This window comes from Cicer arietinum, chromosome 2 (genome assembly GCF_000331145.2).
Source record: "Cicer arietinum cultivar CDC Frontier isolate Library 1 chromosome 2, Cicar.CDCFrontier_v2.0, whole genome shotgun sequence".
Taxonomy (NCBI): domain Eukaryota; kingdom Viridiplantae; phylum Streptophyta; class Magnoliopsida; order Fabales; family Fabaceae; genus Cicer; species Cicer arietinum.
In genome coordinates, this window is record NC_021161.2 from 51,662,879 (window position 1) to 51,682,160 (window position 19,282).

The window sequence follows — 19,282 nt, forward strand, 5'->3', positions numbered from 1 at the left end:
AAAGAGTGTTGACATTCAAGTAGAACGATTGTTTCTCTTCTGTGAGGAGCTTAGTTCTGGTTCATTTTTTAATGGGAGCACACTAGGCAAGTCTCTTTTGAGTGATCAATATAATTCTTCTGGTTTCTCTTTTAATCATTTCTCTGATGTATCCATTACTATATTGGTTTGTTTCTTCACAAACTCAATAGAAAAATGAGTAAACCAAAAACCAAGATGTTGCCTAGATTGGCTAATAATAGCACCAAACTCATCCACACCTGAACATTAATATCATCCACCACAGATTTTCAATCCAATTCACACACGATGTTATGAATTTGAAGCTCGAAATCGAATGTGCATCTATGTTACACTTCATCATACCTCTTGACGGTTTCTTCCATACAATTCCACTTCCACCATGTGACATATGAAGTTATTACGAGCTATAACTTGAATTATAATCTTCAAAATACGGGGATTATTTATTTTCCCAACCACTGAATGGTTCAAAAATGCTGACAACATATTACTAAGATTAATATCAGTGTCTTACTGGTATTTTGATTCTTCATTTGTGATTGTACTCAAGCTTCAACAATTCTCTTAAATTTTGCATTTACCATGTGAATTATGGAATATTTATTTATCTGCAAGTTTACAACACCAAATTAACTGTTCATTGAAAACTAGCCTCGTATGTAGCTACTAACTAATGACTCTTGCATGGAAAATAAAGCAATATGATATCCAATGTATAGGAGTTATTTGTCATCTGAGTTCATGTATAATTTATGGTCACCGATATAATCAATCACTTCATCTGCTGTAAGGTATTTTATCGATAATTGACTTGCAATGCAATCCCTGAAATTAGTAAGGGAAAAAGAAAAGCACAATAAAATTGAAAAGTGTCTCCTTAATTATTAACTCTTAAAGTAAACAAGGCCATAGTATTACCTTATTCTCGTTGAGCTGATTTGATTTGGTACTAGTTCATCTACAACTTCGATATTTGCCTAAAACATTGTAGTGGCAAATTTAAATACAAATAAAAGCTTATTCTCATTCTAAAAGCTTTTAATCAAAAAGCATGGAAAAAATTGCTGTTAGTATCAAGATAAAGTCCGGTGTTGCAAATTGCGTTTCAGAATAATTGCAAGATAAAGTTCGGTCCCACAAATTGCGTTTCAGAGTAATCTTCAGTCGTCACAGCCACAAAAAGTACAAAAACAGAGGTTACTTATCACTTCTAAATTTTAACCCTTCAATTCGAAACCCCCCATAGCAAAAAGATTTCATCAGCCTATAGTTTGATTTTTATGTGGTCAAAGTGAAAAACAAGAAACAGAAATTTCAAAATGTCTACATTTCATTTTATACACAAATAGACAAATACAGCCAACTTGAAAGGCGATGTACCTGATTCTCATTCAAAATTTGATCATCAGATATAGTCTTCTCAACATCCTGTCCTTCTCTGCGAATGCAGACTACTCCATAATCTCTGCATATACTCTTAACCTGAAGTACAAATAAAATAACAAAATTATAGTTCATTTTTCCACAACCAATGCCTTATATCTACGTTAGAAAAAGAAAAATGTCCCAACTTATTAACCATCCTAACTCTAACAATAACATCATCAAAAAATCATTTCAATTCCTCTGGTGGAGTTTATGTGTAGCGAAAAGGTACTCTTTGCTCTAAGTATAAACGATATTAAATTTATCTGTTCTATGTAATTCATAAGTACCTGGTCGGGAATCCAGATTCCAGGAATGCCAAATGAATGGAGGAGATCAGAACCACAAACAAGCATGACCTTGAGGGATTCTACACTAATCAATACAAAAACAAGTTATTTTATTGCTCTAACATCATCATCAGAAACATGTATACAAAGATATCAAAGCTTAGCACAAAACTTAATCAAATGAAAGAAACTCTTAAATATTAATGCATTTTTTAGACTACGGTTGCATCCTTGGACACTGGACATACAGATCACTTTTGAAGGCTGTAGTACCATACAAAACCAAAAAGACCAACCAATTATGTGTCCCATAGCACTATGAAATTTAAAAAGTACTAGTGCTAATATATCACCTAGAACAAGAGGGACGAAAATATGCTCTAACATTAGATAACACATATTACTTTTTTAAGAAAGAAAACATTTGTATATGAACAACTAATTCCAAGCACTACATTTTTTTTCTCAAAATTTCATCAGTAGTAGGGTTTCGCATTCGTGTAACCAGTGTTTCAACATTAAAAGAGATTAAGAAAGCCGGTGTTTCTTCTTTCACTAGTTTTTAGGTTATGATAGGGAAGGGGGAGCGTTCTAATAAGGTAATTAGACTAACATGCTTTCATTGAAAACTTGTCAGTCAAGCATACCTCTAGATACCAACCCTGTCTCACAAATAGAAGTGTGGACTCTGGACAGGACAGTTAAAGTGCGTTGATATGTGCTTTGATTTGCCTGTAGGAGTTTATAACCATATTAAAAGGAAATGTAAGAAATCAGGACAGCCAGGCAGATATAGTTCTCGCAATGCATGTGATATCAAACTTTCTAAAAAATTTAAATGTTTAAATTGACGTTTTCTACATGCAAAAAGAATAGGAAGACATGTGCAATATAGCAGATAGAAAGAGTAATGTACCTCCCATGGATCAACCATTACAAATTTTGAACTTTTGCAGGCTAGATGACATAATTGTATTCGATGGTCAGCAGATATTAGGTTCTGTATCAGAATATAAGTGAAAGATGATTAGAAAAAACTGAAACTGTGAAATTTATATTATCACTTGACATAGGAAGATAGAATAAAAATCATGATTACATTGAAAATGTTATTACATCTAAAACCAATTATGTGTGTTCACTCAATAGCTTAATTTTTTAGGATAGTTGGTTCATGATATAGTATAAAAGTCTACATTATCAAGTGGTCTAGAGTTCATGATATAGTATAATAGTTAATTAAAAGTTTAACTACAGAACAAAATTTGGTGAGCCAATGCATTGTCCATGCTTTAAGTCCAAAGGGCTCTTGTTTGAGAAGGTGTACAAGACAAAAACCATTCATGCACTTTCGCCTAATAACTTGACGCTTTTGATAGTTGGCTCATGTTCTTGTCTAAATGTTGAGGAGAAAAATAATTTAATGAATGTTTTAATTTTTAAACATCAATCAATAGATTTCACATTTTCAACTGTATAACTTCAGTGTACCCCACAAGCCAAGCATGTATTTTTCCTTATTCAATAATTTGATTTTCTTACAAGTTTTCAGAGACATGTACGGATATAATATAGTAAGGATCTTTTCCCCTCTATTAGACAACAGCATACCTTTTTCTTGTATGCATCATTTACAGGTGACATGTAACCTCCAAGTACACAGTAGCCTTTGGAATTCAATGCATCTCTTGCAAGCTCTATGGCAAAACAATACCAGACAAGCAGAAAATAAATAAACTTGAAAATTGAAGCACTCATAAGTCAAGAAATTGTGCCAAAGACATTCCATCAAGTGGTACTTAAAAGTTATTTTTGAAGGAATATTCTACAAGTATGCATCTCTCTCCCCTTTACCTTCATTTGCACAGTACAAACACAGAGATCATAACTTAATGCAGTTAATAATAAAAGGAAGTCAACACAGATCCTATGGAAAAACAACTGTCCAACTCTTTAGAATGTTGTCGGCAAGCTTATTTCAATAGCAATTATTGCATGTATTTTATCTGTATCGTATAACATTGATTCTGAATTACACTGAACCCTACATAGAGTATATTTCTATTCATGGTTAACATGTGTTTAAGCAAGAATTTCAGCATTGTAAGTTTCACATACTTCTAACTGGAAAACCACTGTAAATGGTTAATGATTATCATACCACACATCTACACTATTCAAGCAACAATTTCACTCTTAATATTTTTTCACACGGTGAATCTGAAATGTTATTTTTCCCGGTTAATTCCACTGCACTCAAACGCAGAAAAAGAAAAACGTCATATCATTTAACAAATCAATATGTTGAAGAATGAACTTAAAATCGAGATGTACATTCTTTTTTATTAGAAATGGTTAGAATCATTTAGATTTGACTACCAAAACAGTCATAGATGTCTAAGGGGCGGGCAATGAGATAACAATTTGCCACAAAGCAAGCTCCATGAAACGAAAACTAACAAAACAATCAAAGCTTCAAATGCAACTCACCAAACATGCGTAAATGCATGAAAGTAGGTGGATTAAAGCTTCCAGTTGCCACCAGTATTACATATATTTTGCCACTGCAGAAAGAAGGTGTCATAATTCAAAATAAGTTCAATAGAAATCTCACTTAAACAAACTAATAATAATAGGTAAACATACTTGGTTGTGTTTCCGGGGGAGGGTTCATTACTAATCAATTCTAGAGCTAATTTATCCAATGGCAATGGAACATCCATGACCTGAAATCAACAGGCACAAACAATAACAAACTATGTAGCACTGACACATCAAATTAAAGGTGTATCCGGTGTCTGACACAGTGGCGAAGCTTGACCGATAATTTTGGGGTGGCCGACATAAAAACATCTGAACCTTATATGCAACATAAAACACTTATCTAAATCAATCAATTTTTTTACTCTTCTTTATTCTCACAAACTTATCTAAATCAATCAATTTAAGAAACATAAAACATCTTATATGCAAAAAAAAAACTAAAACACTTTATATGGACAAAAAAACTCAGACAAAAATGCAACAAAACTCAAACACCTTATGTGCAACACAAAAACTCTAAACAAAAATCATAATTGAAACTCTAAATCAAAATTTCAACTCCAAATCAAAGCTCCAAACTCAACAGTAACAAAATAAACTCTCAATTTCATGATAACTGAAGAACATAAGCAAAAAGTTGCACTAACAAAATCAAAACTAACAAAATAGAAATCCGAATTCCAAATCAAAACAAACAAAAATCAGAACTAACAAAATAGAGAGGTGAACAGAGAGGCAAGAGCGACGAACAGCCACCGCCACGGAGTGACACACCACAAATGAAGTTTTTTAAGCTAAAATTAAGATGTATCCATAAATCTTCAAAAGAAAAGCAAGTTAAAGCTAGTTGAGCAATTAATATAGGTTGAACATGAAGAGAAAAACAAGTCCACTAATGAGCTTAATCACGAAGAAAGTCAACATTTTTCAATCAAACTAAAATCAATGAGAAGGAGATGCAGTATCACGCAAAATGTAAAATCAATGTACTCATGAGTATAGTGGTTTTGAATATGAACATAAGAAAGAGAATTTGAAATGAATTATGATTGTAATTTAGATCTAAATCAAAGTGTTAAACAAGACATTAATACTCACCGCCGCTGCAAATCCGAGAGGGAGGGAGAGGATTAAAAGAAGCTAGGGGAGAGTTCGATAGGAAAAAGCGCGTTAAGCAAAAGCAAATTGCTGAAACGTGCTTGGGAAGGTATAAACTATAAAGAATCAACTTTTACCACACCACACATAATTTTAATTTTGGAAGTTATACTTCTTCAAAGGATAAGAACGTTTTATTAAAGTTTGCAAAGTTATGTTTTATTAAATTTTATTTTATAAATTCAAGTTTTTTTAAATAAGTTTGCTCCAGTGGAATTCTTTTCAAATGGATATTTGACTATATAATTTGTTTGAATTATATTTAACTCTATAATTTTTATAAGAGTATAATGGTAAAAAACACTCCCTCAAAAGAGCAAAAGAAGAATGAAAAGTATCAAAGCTTACGTTCCAACTCAAATTTGGTAATTTGGTTTGGCTAAGTCTAGCGTAAATTACACTTAAAGTTTGTTTTTACGAGTGCGTTCACAATTTAAGTGATAATTAGTGGTTTATGTATTTTTTTGGTATATGGGATTTGGAATACGATAATAAATCAAACACATGTTAAGTATAACGTAAATCTATACATTATAATAAAGCAAAGATGATAATATGGCAAGTTTGCCACGTGTCAGCCAAATAGAGTGTTAGGAATATATTAAATTTCTATTAATAGAAATAATACTTCATCGTGCAGATTTTGTTTTTAATAATAAAATTAAACTTCAATTACACGACCTTATACATGTGTCCGTTGAGAAGTTAATGGCAAAAAAAAAAAGATTTTATTAAAAATAAAATACAATACACCACGACTGACATTTTTTAAAGGTAACTGTTTTTTAAACACTACTTTATCAACTACCGCTTCAAGTTAATTTAATTAAAAAATTTATAGCCAATTAAAAAATTAAAAATAAAATACAATACACCACGACTACTTTGACAGTTTTTTGAAATTTAAACACTACTTTATCAACCACCGCTTCAAATTAATTTAATTAAAAAATTTATGGCCAATTAAAAAATTAAAAATAAAATACAATACACCACTATTTAGACAGTTTTTTGAATGCAAGTGTTGTTTAAACACTACTTTATCAACTACCGCTTCAAATTAATTTAATTAAAAAATTTATGGCCAATTAAAAATAAAATAAAATACATCATGCGTGAGTTGAAAAGTTAGTGGCCAATTAAAAAAAATAAAAGAATGAATTAAAAATAAAATACACTACACCACTACTTACGTTTCACCGTTGAGAATTTAGTGGCTTACTTTTCACCATTGAAAATTTAGTGGAACACTTTTTGGAATTGTTTTTTAAACACTAGCAACCACCTCTTCAAATTAGTTTATTTTATTTTATTTTAGAAATTCTTTTAATTCCCTCATACTTTCTTTCTTAATTCCCGTACTCCGTAAACCGTCTCTCTTCAATACTCTCTCATTTTTTGTTTCTCTATTATAAATATCATTCATATTATCTCGGTATATACAATTCCTTTTTTAAATTTTCTTTACCAAAACTTTGTTATTCATCTTTATCCAATGTCAGTCTGAAACAAAAATTATATTTCGTTGCTTCAATTTCTTCATCAAAGTTTGTTGCTTCAATTTCTCCAAAAAATGAGTCATGAAATTTGGTTGTTAGAGTTGTGCGACTGTGGTTTCTGTCTTGATCTCCTCAATGTCAAACAAAACTTTTATGCAATGGAAATAGTACTGAGATTCGCGAGTTTCTATTTCTCGATATGAGATTAATATTGCTGATGGAACTATGTATTTGTTCGTGCTTCTAACAATTTTCTCGAGTATACGTTCACACGACTTACTTAAATGGTAAATTTTTTTTAATCTTATTTTATTTTATTTATAAAAAAAGATTACTATTTTGTTATGTATATATATATTTTGTATTGTTTATGTTTCTTAATTTTGTCTCAAAAAATTGGAAATTTGTATATGTATATTTCTATCCTCTTATATAACATTTGTATACGTATATTTGTCTTAATAATTTATTTAAGTAAATATAAAATTTATTTAGGCTTCTTAACACGAATTCAATTAAATTTCCAGAATATTGAAGAGAAAAATAATAATTTATTTAAGAAAATATAAAATTTATGTATAAATTAAAAAAACAATTCATTTCATCGATTCATTGAAAGTAGTGATTTTTCAAACTTCAAACACTATTTTATCAAATTTAAAAACTACTATACTATACATTTTATATTCAAAGGATTCCTGAAAGATTAATGAAGACTAATATGCAAATTCAAAGATAAAAGATACTCATAATTTTTATGTGTATTGTAATTTTTTGTTTGTAATAGGAAAATTATTTTTCTTTAGTATTTTGTGAGTAGTACTAAAATGAAATATATTTTGCCACTTGATACAGCAAAATTTATATTAATTCTTAAATGTCATGTATTTCATATAAATAACATATTTTGAATAATAAAAATAAAAATTCATTATTAAGTTACTTACTCATCTTTACATTTACTAATTTACTTATTTTATATATGTCCGTGTCCATTATTTAAAAAAATTTATTTCATCTAATCTAATTATTTAATTTAATTTTTTTAATAATTATTATTTTTATTTGTTTAAAATTAAAAGTATTGCTTTATAATAAGTTTTTTGGAAAGAAAAAAGATTATGTGTAGAATAAAAAAATAAGGCATCTGAGTAAGATTAAAGAATGGTGTTAGAGTCATACTTTTTATTAATAACATTTAGTCTATAAAAAAGTAGTTTTTAAGTTAAGTTAAAATTAGATTTTTTTTATTGTAAATTATTTTTTTTAAGTCAATTTATTTTTTTAATGTCAATAAAATTTATAAAATTTAATATATATATATATATATATATATATAATATAACCATTTATTTATTAAAATCGTTATTTCCGTGCGGACGCACGGGTTACAATCTAGTGTCTATTTATATATGAAAAAGTACTTTTTTTAGAGGTATTTTTGGAGGGAGGATTTTAGAGAAGGACAAGATTACTTATTTTCTTTTATAAATTAAGAAATGTTATCATCGGCCATGTTATCCTTTCAATTTTTTCTAAATTTCAAATATATATTAAAATATAAATTTAATCATTGTCAATAAAAAAATACACATAATTTATCTTAAATTGTATTTGGATATTTGCATTTTTTTAATTCTTTCATTTATACAAAACTTCATTTTTTGAAACATACACAAATTTATTTTCATTTCCCCAGAAAGAAAAATATATTTTTTCGTGTTTCTTTTTTTCTTTCTAATATCTCATTTTCTAAAAAATATTATTAATTTATTATTTTTTTAAAATTATATACTAATATATCTATTTTTTTTAAATGACGACTTCTTTAAAGAAGTCCGCGTTTGTAAATGTGATTTCCTTAAATAATTTTTTGTTTTATAAAAAAAACCAATTTTATTTTCAAATTAAAAAAAATTATATATAATATAATTAATATAATTCATAAAAATACATAAACACAAATTTTAAATTACATAAATTGACTAAAATTGTCTGTAACATTTTAACAATGTTTTCGAGCATGACCAGTTAACCAACGTAGTCCGCATTTTCTTGACACTTTTTCAATTTTTTTTATCGATACATCTTGTTATCACTTTTTCATACCGCTGAATAACAGGTTTGTTAGTAATATATGCATAAGAAAAAATAAAATAATAGAAATAAATTAACGTTTTAATATATTACATTGTTAACGGTCATGTGATCAGTTTTTTATCGATATCCAACGGTATTATAACAAGGTGTGTCGTCAAATTTTATATTATTTTATAATATGAAAAAGTGAAATTAATTGAAAAAATGCAAAGAAAATGCAGATTATGTCGGTTAACTGGTCATACTCAAAAACATTATCCAAATGCTACAAGCAACTCTAATCAATCAATGTAATTTAAAATTTGTGTTTAAGTATTTTTATGAATTATATTAATTATATATATTTTGTAATTTAAAAAAAAATTGATTTTTTTTTGTTGAAAAATGACTTAAAGAATTCGTCTTTGCAAACGGTTTCTTTGAGAAATTCGCCATTTGCAAGAGGGACTTGTAAGAGAGAAAAAAAAAATAGTATATTGATATATAATTTTGAAAAGGGAGTAGATTGATAAATTTTTTTAGAAAATAGACTATTGAAAAAAAAAAAAATTTTTAGTACATCCAATGTCATATAATAGGAGTTAGCTCTTGCTAAAAAATATAATAGGAGCTGGAAAAAGTTCCTCCGTGATTGAATGAATTTTTGGGGGTAGAATTAACAAGACCCCAAGGTATTTCATTTAACATGGGTCGCATAAAATCTAGTTTGGGCTGGTCCCTCTCTAACAATAAACTTCGAAATTTACCTTTCCTATTAACACCCCCTGTTGAGGACAACACTTTTCCTATTAACAGATTCATAAAATTAAAACCGTTTAAACCGAAACTAACTAACTATTCCCGCGTCCACACTCTTCATTCTTGTTCTTTCACCAACCATGAAGCATCACATCAAACCAACCTTCTTAACACTCTTCTCCACCTTCTTCCTCGCCGCCACCGCCGCCAACCTCCAATTAGACTTCCCTTATTTCACCGCCGACAACACCAACCTCACTTTCATCGGCGATTCCTCTCTAAGAAACGGCCTCGTTTCCTTAACTAAACCCACTTATAGTACTGGTTCAATTGTTTACAAAAACCCAATTTCTCTCTTCGACAAATTAACAAACACCACGTCTTCATTCTCCACAACTTTCTCTTTCTCCATCACTAACCCAAACAACCCCACTTCCTTTGGTGATGGCATCGCTTTCTTCCTCTCACCCAACAATCTCTCAACCTCATCTTCATCTTCTTCTTCTTCTCGTTCTTCTCCTTTTGGTCTTCCTACAAATTTTGTTGCTGTTGAATTTGATACTCGTTTGGATCCTCGTTTCAATGACCCTAATGAGAATCATGTTGGTTTTGATATTGATACGTTGAACTCTCTTAGAACTGTTGATCCTATTTCCAATGGGATTGATCTCAAGAGTGGAAATAGTATCACTTCTTGGATTGATTACAAGACTGATCATAATTTGCTATCTGTTTTCTTGAGCTATTCTCATATTAAGCCAATTGATCCTCTTTTGTCCGTGACCGTTGATCTTTCGGAGTATTTTAGGGATAATGAATTTGCTTACGTTGGTTTTTCTGCTTCTGCTGAAAAAAGTACTGAACTTCATCACATTGAAAGTTGGAGTTTTTATACTTTTGGATTTCAACCTGCAAGACCCAGGTTGCATTCTCACAATGTTTCGGATAATTCTGTTAGTGTAACTACTGGGAATGAGATGAATGTTCGCCGGCCGCATTCTTTTTTGAAGAAGAACAAGAGGTTTGGTGTTGGTTTTGCTGTTGCTGGTCCTGTTTTTTTCTGTGTTGTTTTTTCTTTGTTGGGGTATTATTCTATTTTGAAATGGAAAGGGATGAGAAAAGGGCAAAAGAATTTTGAAACGGGGTTTGTTGCTTGTCCTAGACAGTTTGATTACAGAGAATTGAAATCGGCTACAAGAGAATTTCATCCTAGTAGGATCGTCGGTCATGGTTCGTTTGGTACTGTGTATAAAGCTTTCTTTATATCTTCTGGAACCATTGCTGCTGTGAAAAGGTCAAGGCATTCTCATGAAGGGAAGACTGAGTTTCTTTCTGAATTGTCCATTATTGCTGGTTTAAGGCACAAGAATTTGGTTCAGTTGTTAGGTTGGTGTGTCGAGAAAGGAGAGTTGCTTCTTGTTTATGATTTCATGCCTAACGGAAGCTTAGACAAGATGCTTTACAAAGAACCTGAAAGAGGGAAATTGTTGAATTGGTCTCATAGAGTTAACATTGTTGTTGGTTTGGCTTCTGTTTTGGTTTATCTTCATCAAGAATGTGAGCAAAGAGTGATTCATAGGGACATTAAAACTGGGAATGTTTTGCTGGATGGAAATTTCAACCCTAGGTTGGGTGATTTTGGATTGGCTAAACTCATGGATCATGATAAGAGTCCTGTTTCAACTTTAACTGCTGGAACAATGGGGTATCTTGCACCAGAGTATCTTCAATATGGGAAAGCTACTGATAAAACTGATGTTTTCAGCTATGGTGTGGTTGTGCTTGAAGTGGCTTGTGGAAAAAGGCCTATTGAAAGAGAGGGTCCAAAGATGGTTAATTTGGTGGATTGGGTTTGGGGTTTGTATTCTGAAGGGAGGATAATTGAGGGTGCTGATAAGAGGTTAAATGGTGAATTTGAGGAGGAAGAAATGAGGAAGCTTTTGATGTTGGGATTGAGTTGTGCTAATCCTGATAGTGCTGAGAGACCAAGTATGAGAAGGGTGTTGCAGATTCTCAACAATGAAGCCGTGCCATTTGCTGTACCAAAAGTGAAGCCAAGCCTTACATTTTCAACTGATTTGCCATTGACTATTGATGAGATTGTTTCTGATGATGGTGGTGGTTATGAAGAGTTCAATACAAGCCAGTCTATGTGTGAGATTAAAATTGACTGAAAAAGTTGTTGAACTTATTCATTTCATTCTTTTTACTTGTAAAGTTTCTATTCTGTAGTTTGAGTAAGTAAGCACTAAAAAGAATAGACTAGTCATAGTTCATTGACAGTAGTTCAGTGCCAATCTATTGAATTTCATGGTGTAAGGATAAGGTGTATTTCAGCTGCAGATGTATTAGTTTTGGTATATACAAAAATTGACAAGTTTCATTCCAGTAACAAACAGCTTAGTGTTTTTCCTCAATTTAGATGCTCCCTCAAAGTCTTGAGGTGTTGAAAACTACAAGTGTCCAAAATTGGAAAATTGAAACAAGTGTCTGTAATTTTTAATGTCAAATCAGCATGTTAATAATCTGGGCCTTGACCCTTTTCATTTTCATCAAAGTTGGCTTTTGATGTTTTAAATTTTTTGGTCTGCAAATAAACTCTAAGCAAAGTTGGCTCAGAACTTTCTATATAAATTGACATCTAGTGCAATGCAATTGAGCAGTGTTCATAACCCATTATCCACATTTTCATAGGAATCAGATGCAGAAAAATAACATTTTATTCTTGAGACTTCAATATGGACTAATAATAGAACAGAATTTCACACCCATGTTGACCACAAGTTTGAGGCAGTTTCAAGGAATAGGAAGTTACGGTTGAAAAAACTATCAAAGAGAGTTGAAGCTTTAAAATACCTAAAACATGAGAAATGATCGGTTGTGTTGTAAAAATCATACAAGGCACTAAGGATATAATTAAAAAAAGATATATGTTGATTTCTTTAAAAGTATGGAAAAATAATATAAAATAATTTGTTTCATTATGTCGGTGTGATTTTTTTGGGTCCACATGCATATGTGAGTCTGGTGGGCATAAATTGAAGTATAACTCTCTCCAATTAACAAAAATTTGACTTCTTTTGAATATTAAAATCTACTTAATGATTATAACTCTTGAATTGGTTGATTTGAAGGTGCACGTGTACCAACTTTGACATCTATTTTTAATATGCACTTGACTCTGACTATATGCATATATATAAATAGACACACCATTTCTATTCTATTGTATCATTCAAAAAGAAATATATTAATCAAGGAAAAATATGAAGTCCAATATCCTTGTTTTGTTCCTTGTCTTCTCTCTTCTCATGGTAAGTTTTTCTCTATGGAAGTTCTTTTCATTTTATTTTTATTTTCTTATTCAATTAATTAAATAACTCTGTTATTATTTTTTGAAATTTTATTATCCATGGCGAAATGATAGGTTGGTAACTTGAGCTATGCAAGAAAAGATGTTGGAGAGTATTGGAAGAATAAGATGAATGAGCAAGCTATGCCAGAAGCAATTAAAAACCTTGTTCAAGTTCAAAAACAAGACCATTTTGTTAGGGACTTTGATGTACATCCTAATATCATATTATATCATACACATGTCCATGAGAAACAGGAGAAGCCTTTGGCACCTTAAGTAAGGAGCTTAGAGTCGTTGTTACCAAAAAGGTTTGAAGTTAAACCTTATAAAACTAATAAACTATAAATTAGATTCTTAAATATATGTAGCCACCAAGGCATTTGTTATGACTATATGAACTATGTCATTATTTGAAATTTAAAATGTCATTTATGTATTGGCTTCTAGAATTCTATTATGTATGCCCATAAATAAATAAAAAAATATCTTCCCTATTGCTAACTTCAGTGTTTGAGAATTAAATCTCTATGAATTAATAATATTGGGACCGTAAATTTTTATTTATTTATTTAGATAGCTATTAATTAGTTAGTCAATTAATTAATTAATTAATTAAACGACTGTTTCTTAATTTCAAATTCCTCTTGATAGTGTTATGTTAATTATAGGTAGTGTCGTTTCTAACGTACATTAACAATTAACTTTACAATGATAATAGACTTAGCTTGAAATTCCAAAATAAGCAGTTAAATCTCAAATACAAGCTCATTGTGTTTAAACACTATAACTATCATTAAGGATTATCAACATTTCGTTCCTCTAACATATGTACTTGTTTTAAGGATTATCGATTCATTATATTCTCGTCCGGAAGTGTTTGATGAAAGTGGAATTGTTGATAATCTCATCCAGGGTGGTCCCTTAAGATTTTGAGAGTATGCACTGTAATGCGAAACTTAGCTACGACCAGCAGAGTCACGGTTATCTTAAAATTTTATTCTTTGTTAAAAATATATATATGCACAATAATGTTTATCTATAATATATGATATATATAATTAATTTATCGTTAATAATGTTAAATTGTAGAATTACTTAATAGTAATAGAGACTTTTATATATTTTATGTCTATCAAGGTTTAGCTCCCTCAATAAAATTTGTCAAGATCCGTCACAAGTTAATTTAGTGTCATTTTTCTTTTTTCATCATAAAAGTTAAAGATCACATAAGTATTGAAAAAATTCATATCAAACCAAAATCAAAATTAAATTATAGTAAAACATAATTAATATTATTATATAATATATGCAAGTATTAGAAAAACAATGAAATATTTTAACAAACTAATATCATAAAAAAACTTGATTTTGATTCAATTGTTAAAATAAAATTTCACTATCAAGATTATTAAGATTATTGAATCACTAAACTTATAAGAATCACTAAATTTCAAATAAGTTTCAAGACTTTTACAACATAATTTCAAATATTCATAGAAAATGACTTTAGTATTTCAATACAAAACAAAAATTAAAAAATATTCTCACATGTTCTATATTGCTCTAATATTCTATTAAATTGGTCAATTATTTAATCTACGATATATAAAAATAATGAATCTTAAAAAATACTATTTAGCAATTTAGCAGTTCAAGGTTTTCCTCTAAAAATAATTAATAAAATTGTCTTTTGTCTATCAATGACTGAATTGGTGTTTTTGTTTTTATTTAGGCATCATTTTTAGAATTTCTGAAATTTAGGTTAGAGCTTTTTAGTGGATAAAAAAACTAAATGTATAATTTAGATTGGTACATGAAAGAATATTATCCTATAATAACATAGTAAAAAATCATCTCGATCTTTTTTATGAGACAGTTGAATCAACAAAAATTAATTTATTTAATCAATATAATTTTAGTATAGATCAGTAATTAGTTTATTTAAAATTATTTTAATATCGCAATATAACTTTTTAGGATATATATATATATATAACAACAACCGACTAAATATTTCAGAATAGATAGATAAAGAGACAAAATATAAAGTTTCATCTAGTTTTGTGAAACTTTAAAATTTGGATACTCAAGTTAGCATCCAGGCATACAACAAGTCCAATTCTAATTTTCTACATTGGAATTTTAAAAGCTATAAAACAAAGCTTCCATGCCATCGTTATAAATATTTAGAGACACCATGTGGAATTTTAAATTATGAACAACATTAAAAACACCTAAAAGATGCACCTAAAACATGAGAAAGGGATATAATGAAAGATGGTCGATTGTGTTGGAAAAAAAAAATTGGTCGGTGTACACGGCTCTACTGAACATATAATTAAAAAAATGATAAATTTTGATTTCTTTATATATATAAATTTTGGCTGTTATTATTATTTTTTCCCACTTGCAGATATGACTCTAGTGGGCATAAATTGAAGTAAAACTCTCCAAGAAACAAAAATTTGACTTCCCTTGGAACTTCAAATCTACTTAATGATGATAACGATCTCTTCAATTGGTTAATTTAAAAGTGCACGTGTACCAACTTTAACATTAATTATCAATATGCACCTTCTACATGCATATATATATATATATATATATATATATATATATATATATATATATATATCAATGGCTATTGTGTCAATCCAAAAGAAAAATACTAATCAAATTACATAAGGAAAAAAATAATGAAGTCCAACCTTTTTGCCTTGTTGCTTATTTTCTCTCTTCTCATGGTAAGCTTTTCTCTATGGAAGTTTTTTTGATTTTTTTGATTTTTTTATTAAATTAATTAGTTAACACTGTTATTATTATTTGAGATTTAATTGAATATTTTTGTGATGATACCTTTGTTTTTATATTTTTCTATGGTGAAATGAATAGGTTGGTAACATGAGCAATGCAAGAAAAGATGTGGGAGAGTATTGGAAGAATAAGATGAATGAGCAAGTTATGCCAGAAGCAATTAAAAACCTTGTTCAAGTTCAAAAACAAGATCATTTTGTTAGGGATTTTGATGTTCACCCTAATATCATTTTATATCATACACATGTTCATGAGAATAAGGAGAAGCCTTTCGAACCTTAAGTAAGGAACTTATTAGAGTCATTGTTACCAAAAAGGGTTGAAGTTAAACCTTATAAGACTAATAAACTATAAATTAGATTCTTAAATATATGGAGCCATCAAGGCATTGTTATGACTATATGAACTATGTCATTGTTTGATATATAAAATGTCATTTATGTATGCCGATAAATAAATAAATAAATATCTTCGTTATTGTTAACTTGAGTACTTGTTAATTTATCCATTTTTTTGTCCTGTACATTAATTCTTTTTATTTTATTTTTTATGATAAATATAGGTGTCAATATACTATTTTATTATGCATCTATTTATATAATTATCAAGATGGCTCTTGACAATTTTATATTGTTCAATTAATCCTCACAAGAAAACTTGGAAGAAATAATTTCGTGAATCACACTTTAGCCCTTTGAGATTGTCTAAAACATTTATCTATCTCTATATTGTAAAGTATGTTGGTTTTATAGGAAAAAAACTTGCTCCTATTTTTTTTTTTTTGTTTTCAAAGGACTTATGCGGTATATTTATAAATTGATATGATTTAATATAATTAAATTAATTAACCAATAATTAGATTACACGACTTTAATGAATCAATGCGATTAAATTATAGATTTATCATCACCAAAGCTTTTAAGTTTTACATTTTGAATATATTTTGATTTGTTATATTTTTAATTAAAAATTTTAATTATAAAAATAATTTATATAATTGTTGAGAAGTAAAATAAATGGACAAATGTATGTACTATTGAGTTACTTAATCTTTACTATATAATATATTGACCGATGACTTAGAAAGAAACTAACTCAATTATGATAAAAATTATCATATGTTATATATTATCAAGGATACTTAAGTGGCTTAACCTAAAATTTTATCGCTTACAAAGCTTAACGGTCTACTTCACTAACCAAACCGGCCATAGATCTGGTTCGGTTCACCGGTTTAATTTATCTTGACCAACTTTGATCCAATTTTAAAAACATTGGATATAGTCCTACAATTTTAAATTGAGTATTTACCCCTTTTAATTTAGTTCAAAGTCTAAAAAAAATTCAACTTTCAAGAACAGTAAATTTTCCATCTATAATTAAGTGTTGCTTATCCAAATTAGTTCCAAGAATACAAACAGCCATATCCATTTTTTAAATTTGTGATTCAAAGTTTTGACCAATAAAAAAGGCTCACACTTAATAGTTTTTAATGTATATTTTTTTCTTCACTAGTAGTTTTTATTTTTTTTGTCCTCTTCATTGTCACGATTACATATAAAAACAGTGTGTTGTTTTCTTTGGTTTTTTTTTTTTTTTTGTATAAATCAAATTTTAAAAATATAAATTTAATATCTTGATTTGTACTGTAAAAATACAAATATTCACCATATGGATAATTTTGAAAAGAGAAAAGTATTTGATGTAAGAATAGATTAATTAACAAACTAGAAAAGAGAAATACATTCAATAATAATAATAATAATAATAATAATAATAATAATAATAATAATAATAATAATAATAATAATAATAATAATAATAATAATAATAATAATAATAATAATAATTCTTACGTTTTTTTTTTTTTTTTGTATAAATCAAATTTTAAAAATATAAATTTAATATCTTGATTTGTACTGTAAAAATACAAATATTCACCATATGGATAATTTTGAAAAGAGAAAAGTATTTGATGTAAGAATAGATTAATTAACAAACTAGAAAAGAATAATAATAATAATAATAATAATAATAATAATAATAATAATAATAATAATAATAATAATAATAATAATGTGAAAACAATGACAATGTGTAAGCATTAAATATTTAACATAATCCTGGAAAACACAAAATTTAAAACTGATAAGAAATAAACAAATTGCAGAATTCAATACTATAGAGGATAAGGATGATAGTATAACATAAATTGAAGTATAACTCTCCAATTAACAAAAATTTGACTTCCCTTGGAACTTAAAATCTACTTAATGATGATAACTCTCTTTAATTGGTAAATTTGATAATGCACGAGTATCAACTTTGACATCTGTTATTAATATTAATATGCACCTGACTCTGAATATATGCATATGTATATAAATAGACACACCATGTCTATTCTATTGCGTCATTCAAAAAGAAATATACTAATCAAATTACTAACAAAAAATGAAGTCCAATATCCTTGCCTTGTTCCTTCTCTTCTCTCTTGTCATGGTAAGTTTTTCTTTATGGAAGTTCTTTTCATTTTTTCAACTAATTAATTAACTCTGTTATTATTTTTTGAATTTTAATTAAGTATGTTTTAATTAAATATGTTCATTATTTTTTTTTTTAAATTTTATTGTCTATGGTGAAATGAATAGGTTGGTAACTTGAGCTATGCAAGAAAAGATGTTGGAGAGTATTGGAAGAACAAGATGAATGAACAAGCTATGCCAGAAGCAATTAAGAACCTTGTTCAAGTTCAAAAACAGGACCATTTTGTTAGGGACTTTGATGTACACCCTAATATCATATTATATCATACACATGTCCATGACAAGAAGCAGAAGACTTTTGAACCTGAAGTATAGAAATTGGAGTCATTGTTACCAAAAAGGGGTTGAAGTTAAACCTTACAAGGCATTTTTATGACTATATGAACTTTGTCATGATTTGATATAAAAAATGTCATTTATTATGTATGCCGATAAATAAATAAAAAATATTTTCTCTGTTATTACTAACTTCAGTGTTTGTTAATTTATCCTTTTTTTTTTGTCTTGTGGATTTTATTTTTATACTTCATTAAATTGAGTATTTACTCCTTTTAATTTAATTCAAATTCTCAAATAGTTCTACTTTCAAGATTGCTGATTTTTTATTTTCCTATGCAACAACTCACTTTAAAAATTACTAATATTTTTTATTCATAATTAAGAGTTACTTATCCAAATTGGATCCAAGAATTTAAACAATCACATGCATTTTCTAATTTCAGTCATTCAAAATAAGTACAAAATTTTGGTGGATCTAAATATTTTTATACAACCAAAAATCTTTCAAGT

General features: G+C 28.5%; 3 protein-coding genes and 2 long non-coding RNA genes across 6 annotated transcripts in view; 4 read left to right on the forward strand and 1 right to left on the reverse strand.

Moving 5' to 3' along the window:
• The window catches only part of LOC101515395 (protein NOI4-like), a 40,510-nt gene that overhangs the window by 12,110 nt on the left and 9,118 nt on the right, over positions 1-19,282 (forward strand). The gene's annotated exons all lie outside the window — the stretch shown is intronic.
• Positions 516-5,546, reverse strand: LOC101514214 (nicotinamide/nicotinic acid mononucleotide adenylyltransferase). Of its 2 annotated transcripts, XM_004491460.4 has the most exons (10): positions 5,382-5,546; positions 4,386-4,465; positions 4,230-4,303; positions 3,351-3,436; positions 2,656-2,739; positions 2,387-2,471; positions 1,740-1,819; positions 1,405-1,506; positions 943-1,001; positions 516-849 (listed from the first exon to the last, which is right to left on the reverse strand). In XM_004491460.4, the coding sequence occupies exons 2-10, from the start codon at positions 4,460-4,462 to the stop codon at positions 747-749; spliced, it is 750 nt and encodes a 249-aa protein (XP_004491517.1). In that variant the 5' UTR covers positions 4,463-4,465; positions 5,382-5,546; the 3' UTR covers positions 516-746. The 2 variants fall into 2 exon arrangements, with proteins under 2 accessions (XP_004491517.1, XP_027187361.1); XM_027331560.2 differs by lacking the exon at positions 4,386-4,465.
• LOC101504759 (probable L-type lectin-domain containing receptor kinase S.7) lies at positions 9,750-12,317 on the forward strand. Its single transcript, XM_004491604.4, has one exon. It carries the CDS (start codon positions 9,919-9,921, stop codon positions 11,950-11,952), a length of 2,034 nt encoding a protein of 677 aa, XP_004491661.1. The 5' UTR covers positions 9,750-9,918; the 3' UTR covers positions 11,953-12,317.
• LOC105851687 (uncharacterized) lies at positions 12,925-13,569 on the forward strand. The gene is made up of 2 exons (XR_001143431.3): positions 12,925-13,092; positions 13,206-13,569. It is a non-coding gene; the product is annotated as an uncharacterized lncRNA (long non-coding RNA).
• Positions 18,334-18,961, forward strand: LOC140919484 (uncharacterized). Its single transcript, XR_012162089.1, has 2 exons — positions 18,334-18,449; positions 18,599-18,961. It is a non-coding gene; the product is annotated as an uncharacterized lncRNA (long non-coding RNA).

Excerpts from the sequence above, each read along its gene's own strand:
- LOC101514214 (XM_004491460.4), bottom strand. The coding sequence starts at position 4,462 with ATGGATGTTCCATTGCCATTGGATAAATTAGCTCTAGAATTGATTAGT. Across the intron at positions 1,820-2,386 it reads GACAGGGTTGGTATCTAGAG|AATCCCTCAAGGTCATGCTT; the intron begins GTATGCTTGACT and ends TGATTAGTGTAG. Across the intron at positions 1,507-1,739 it reads GAATCTGGATTCCCGACCAG|GTTAAGAGTATATGCAGAGA; the intron begins GTACTTATGAAT and ends TTTGTACTTCAG.
- LOC101504759 (XM_004491604.4), top strand. The coding sequence starts at position 9,919 with ATGAAGCATCACATCAAACCAACCTTCTTAACACTCTTCTCCACCTTC.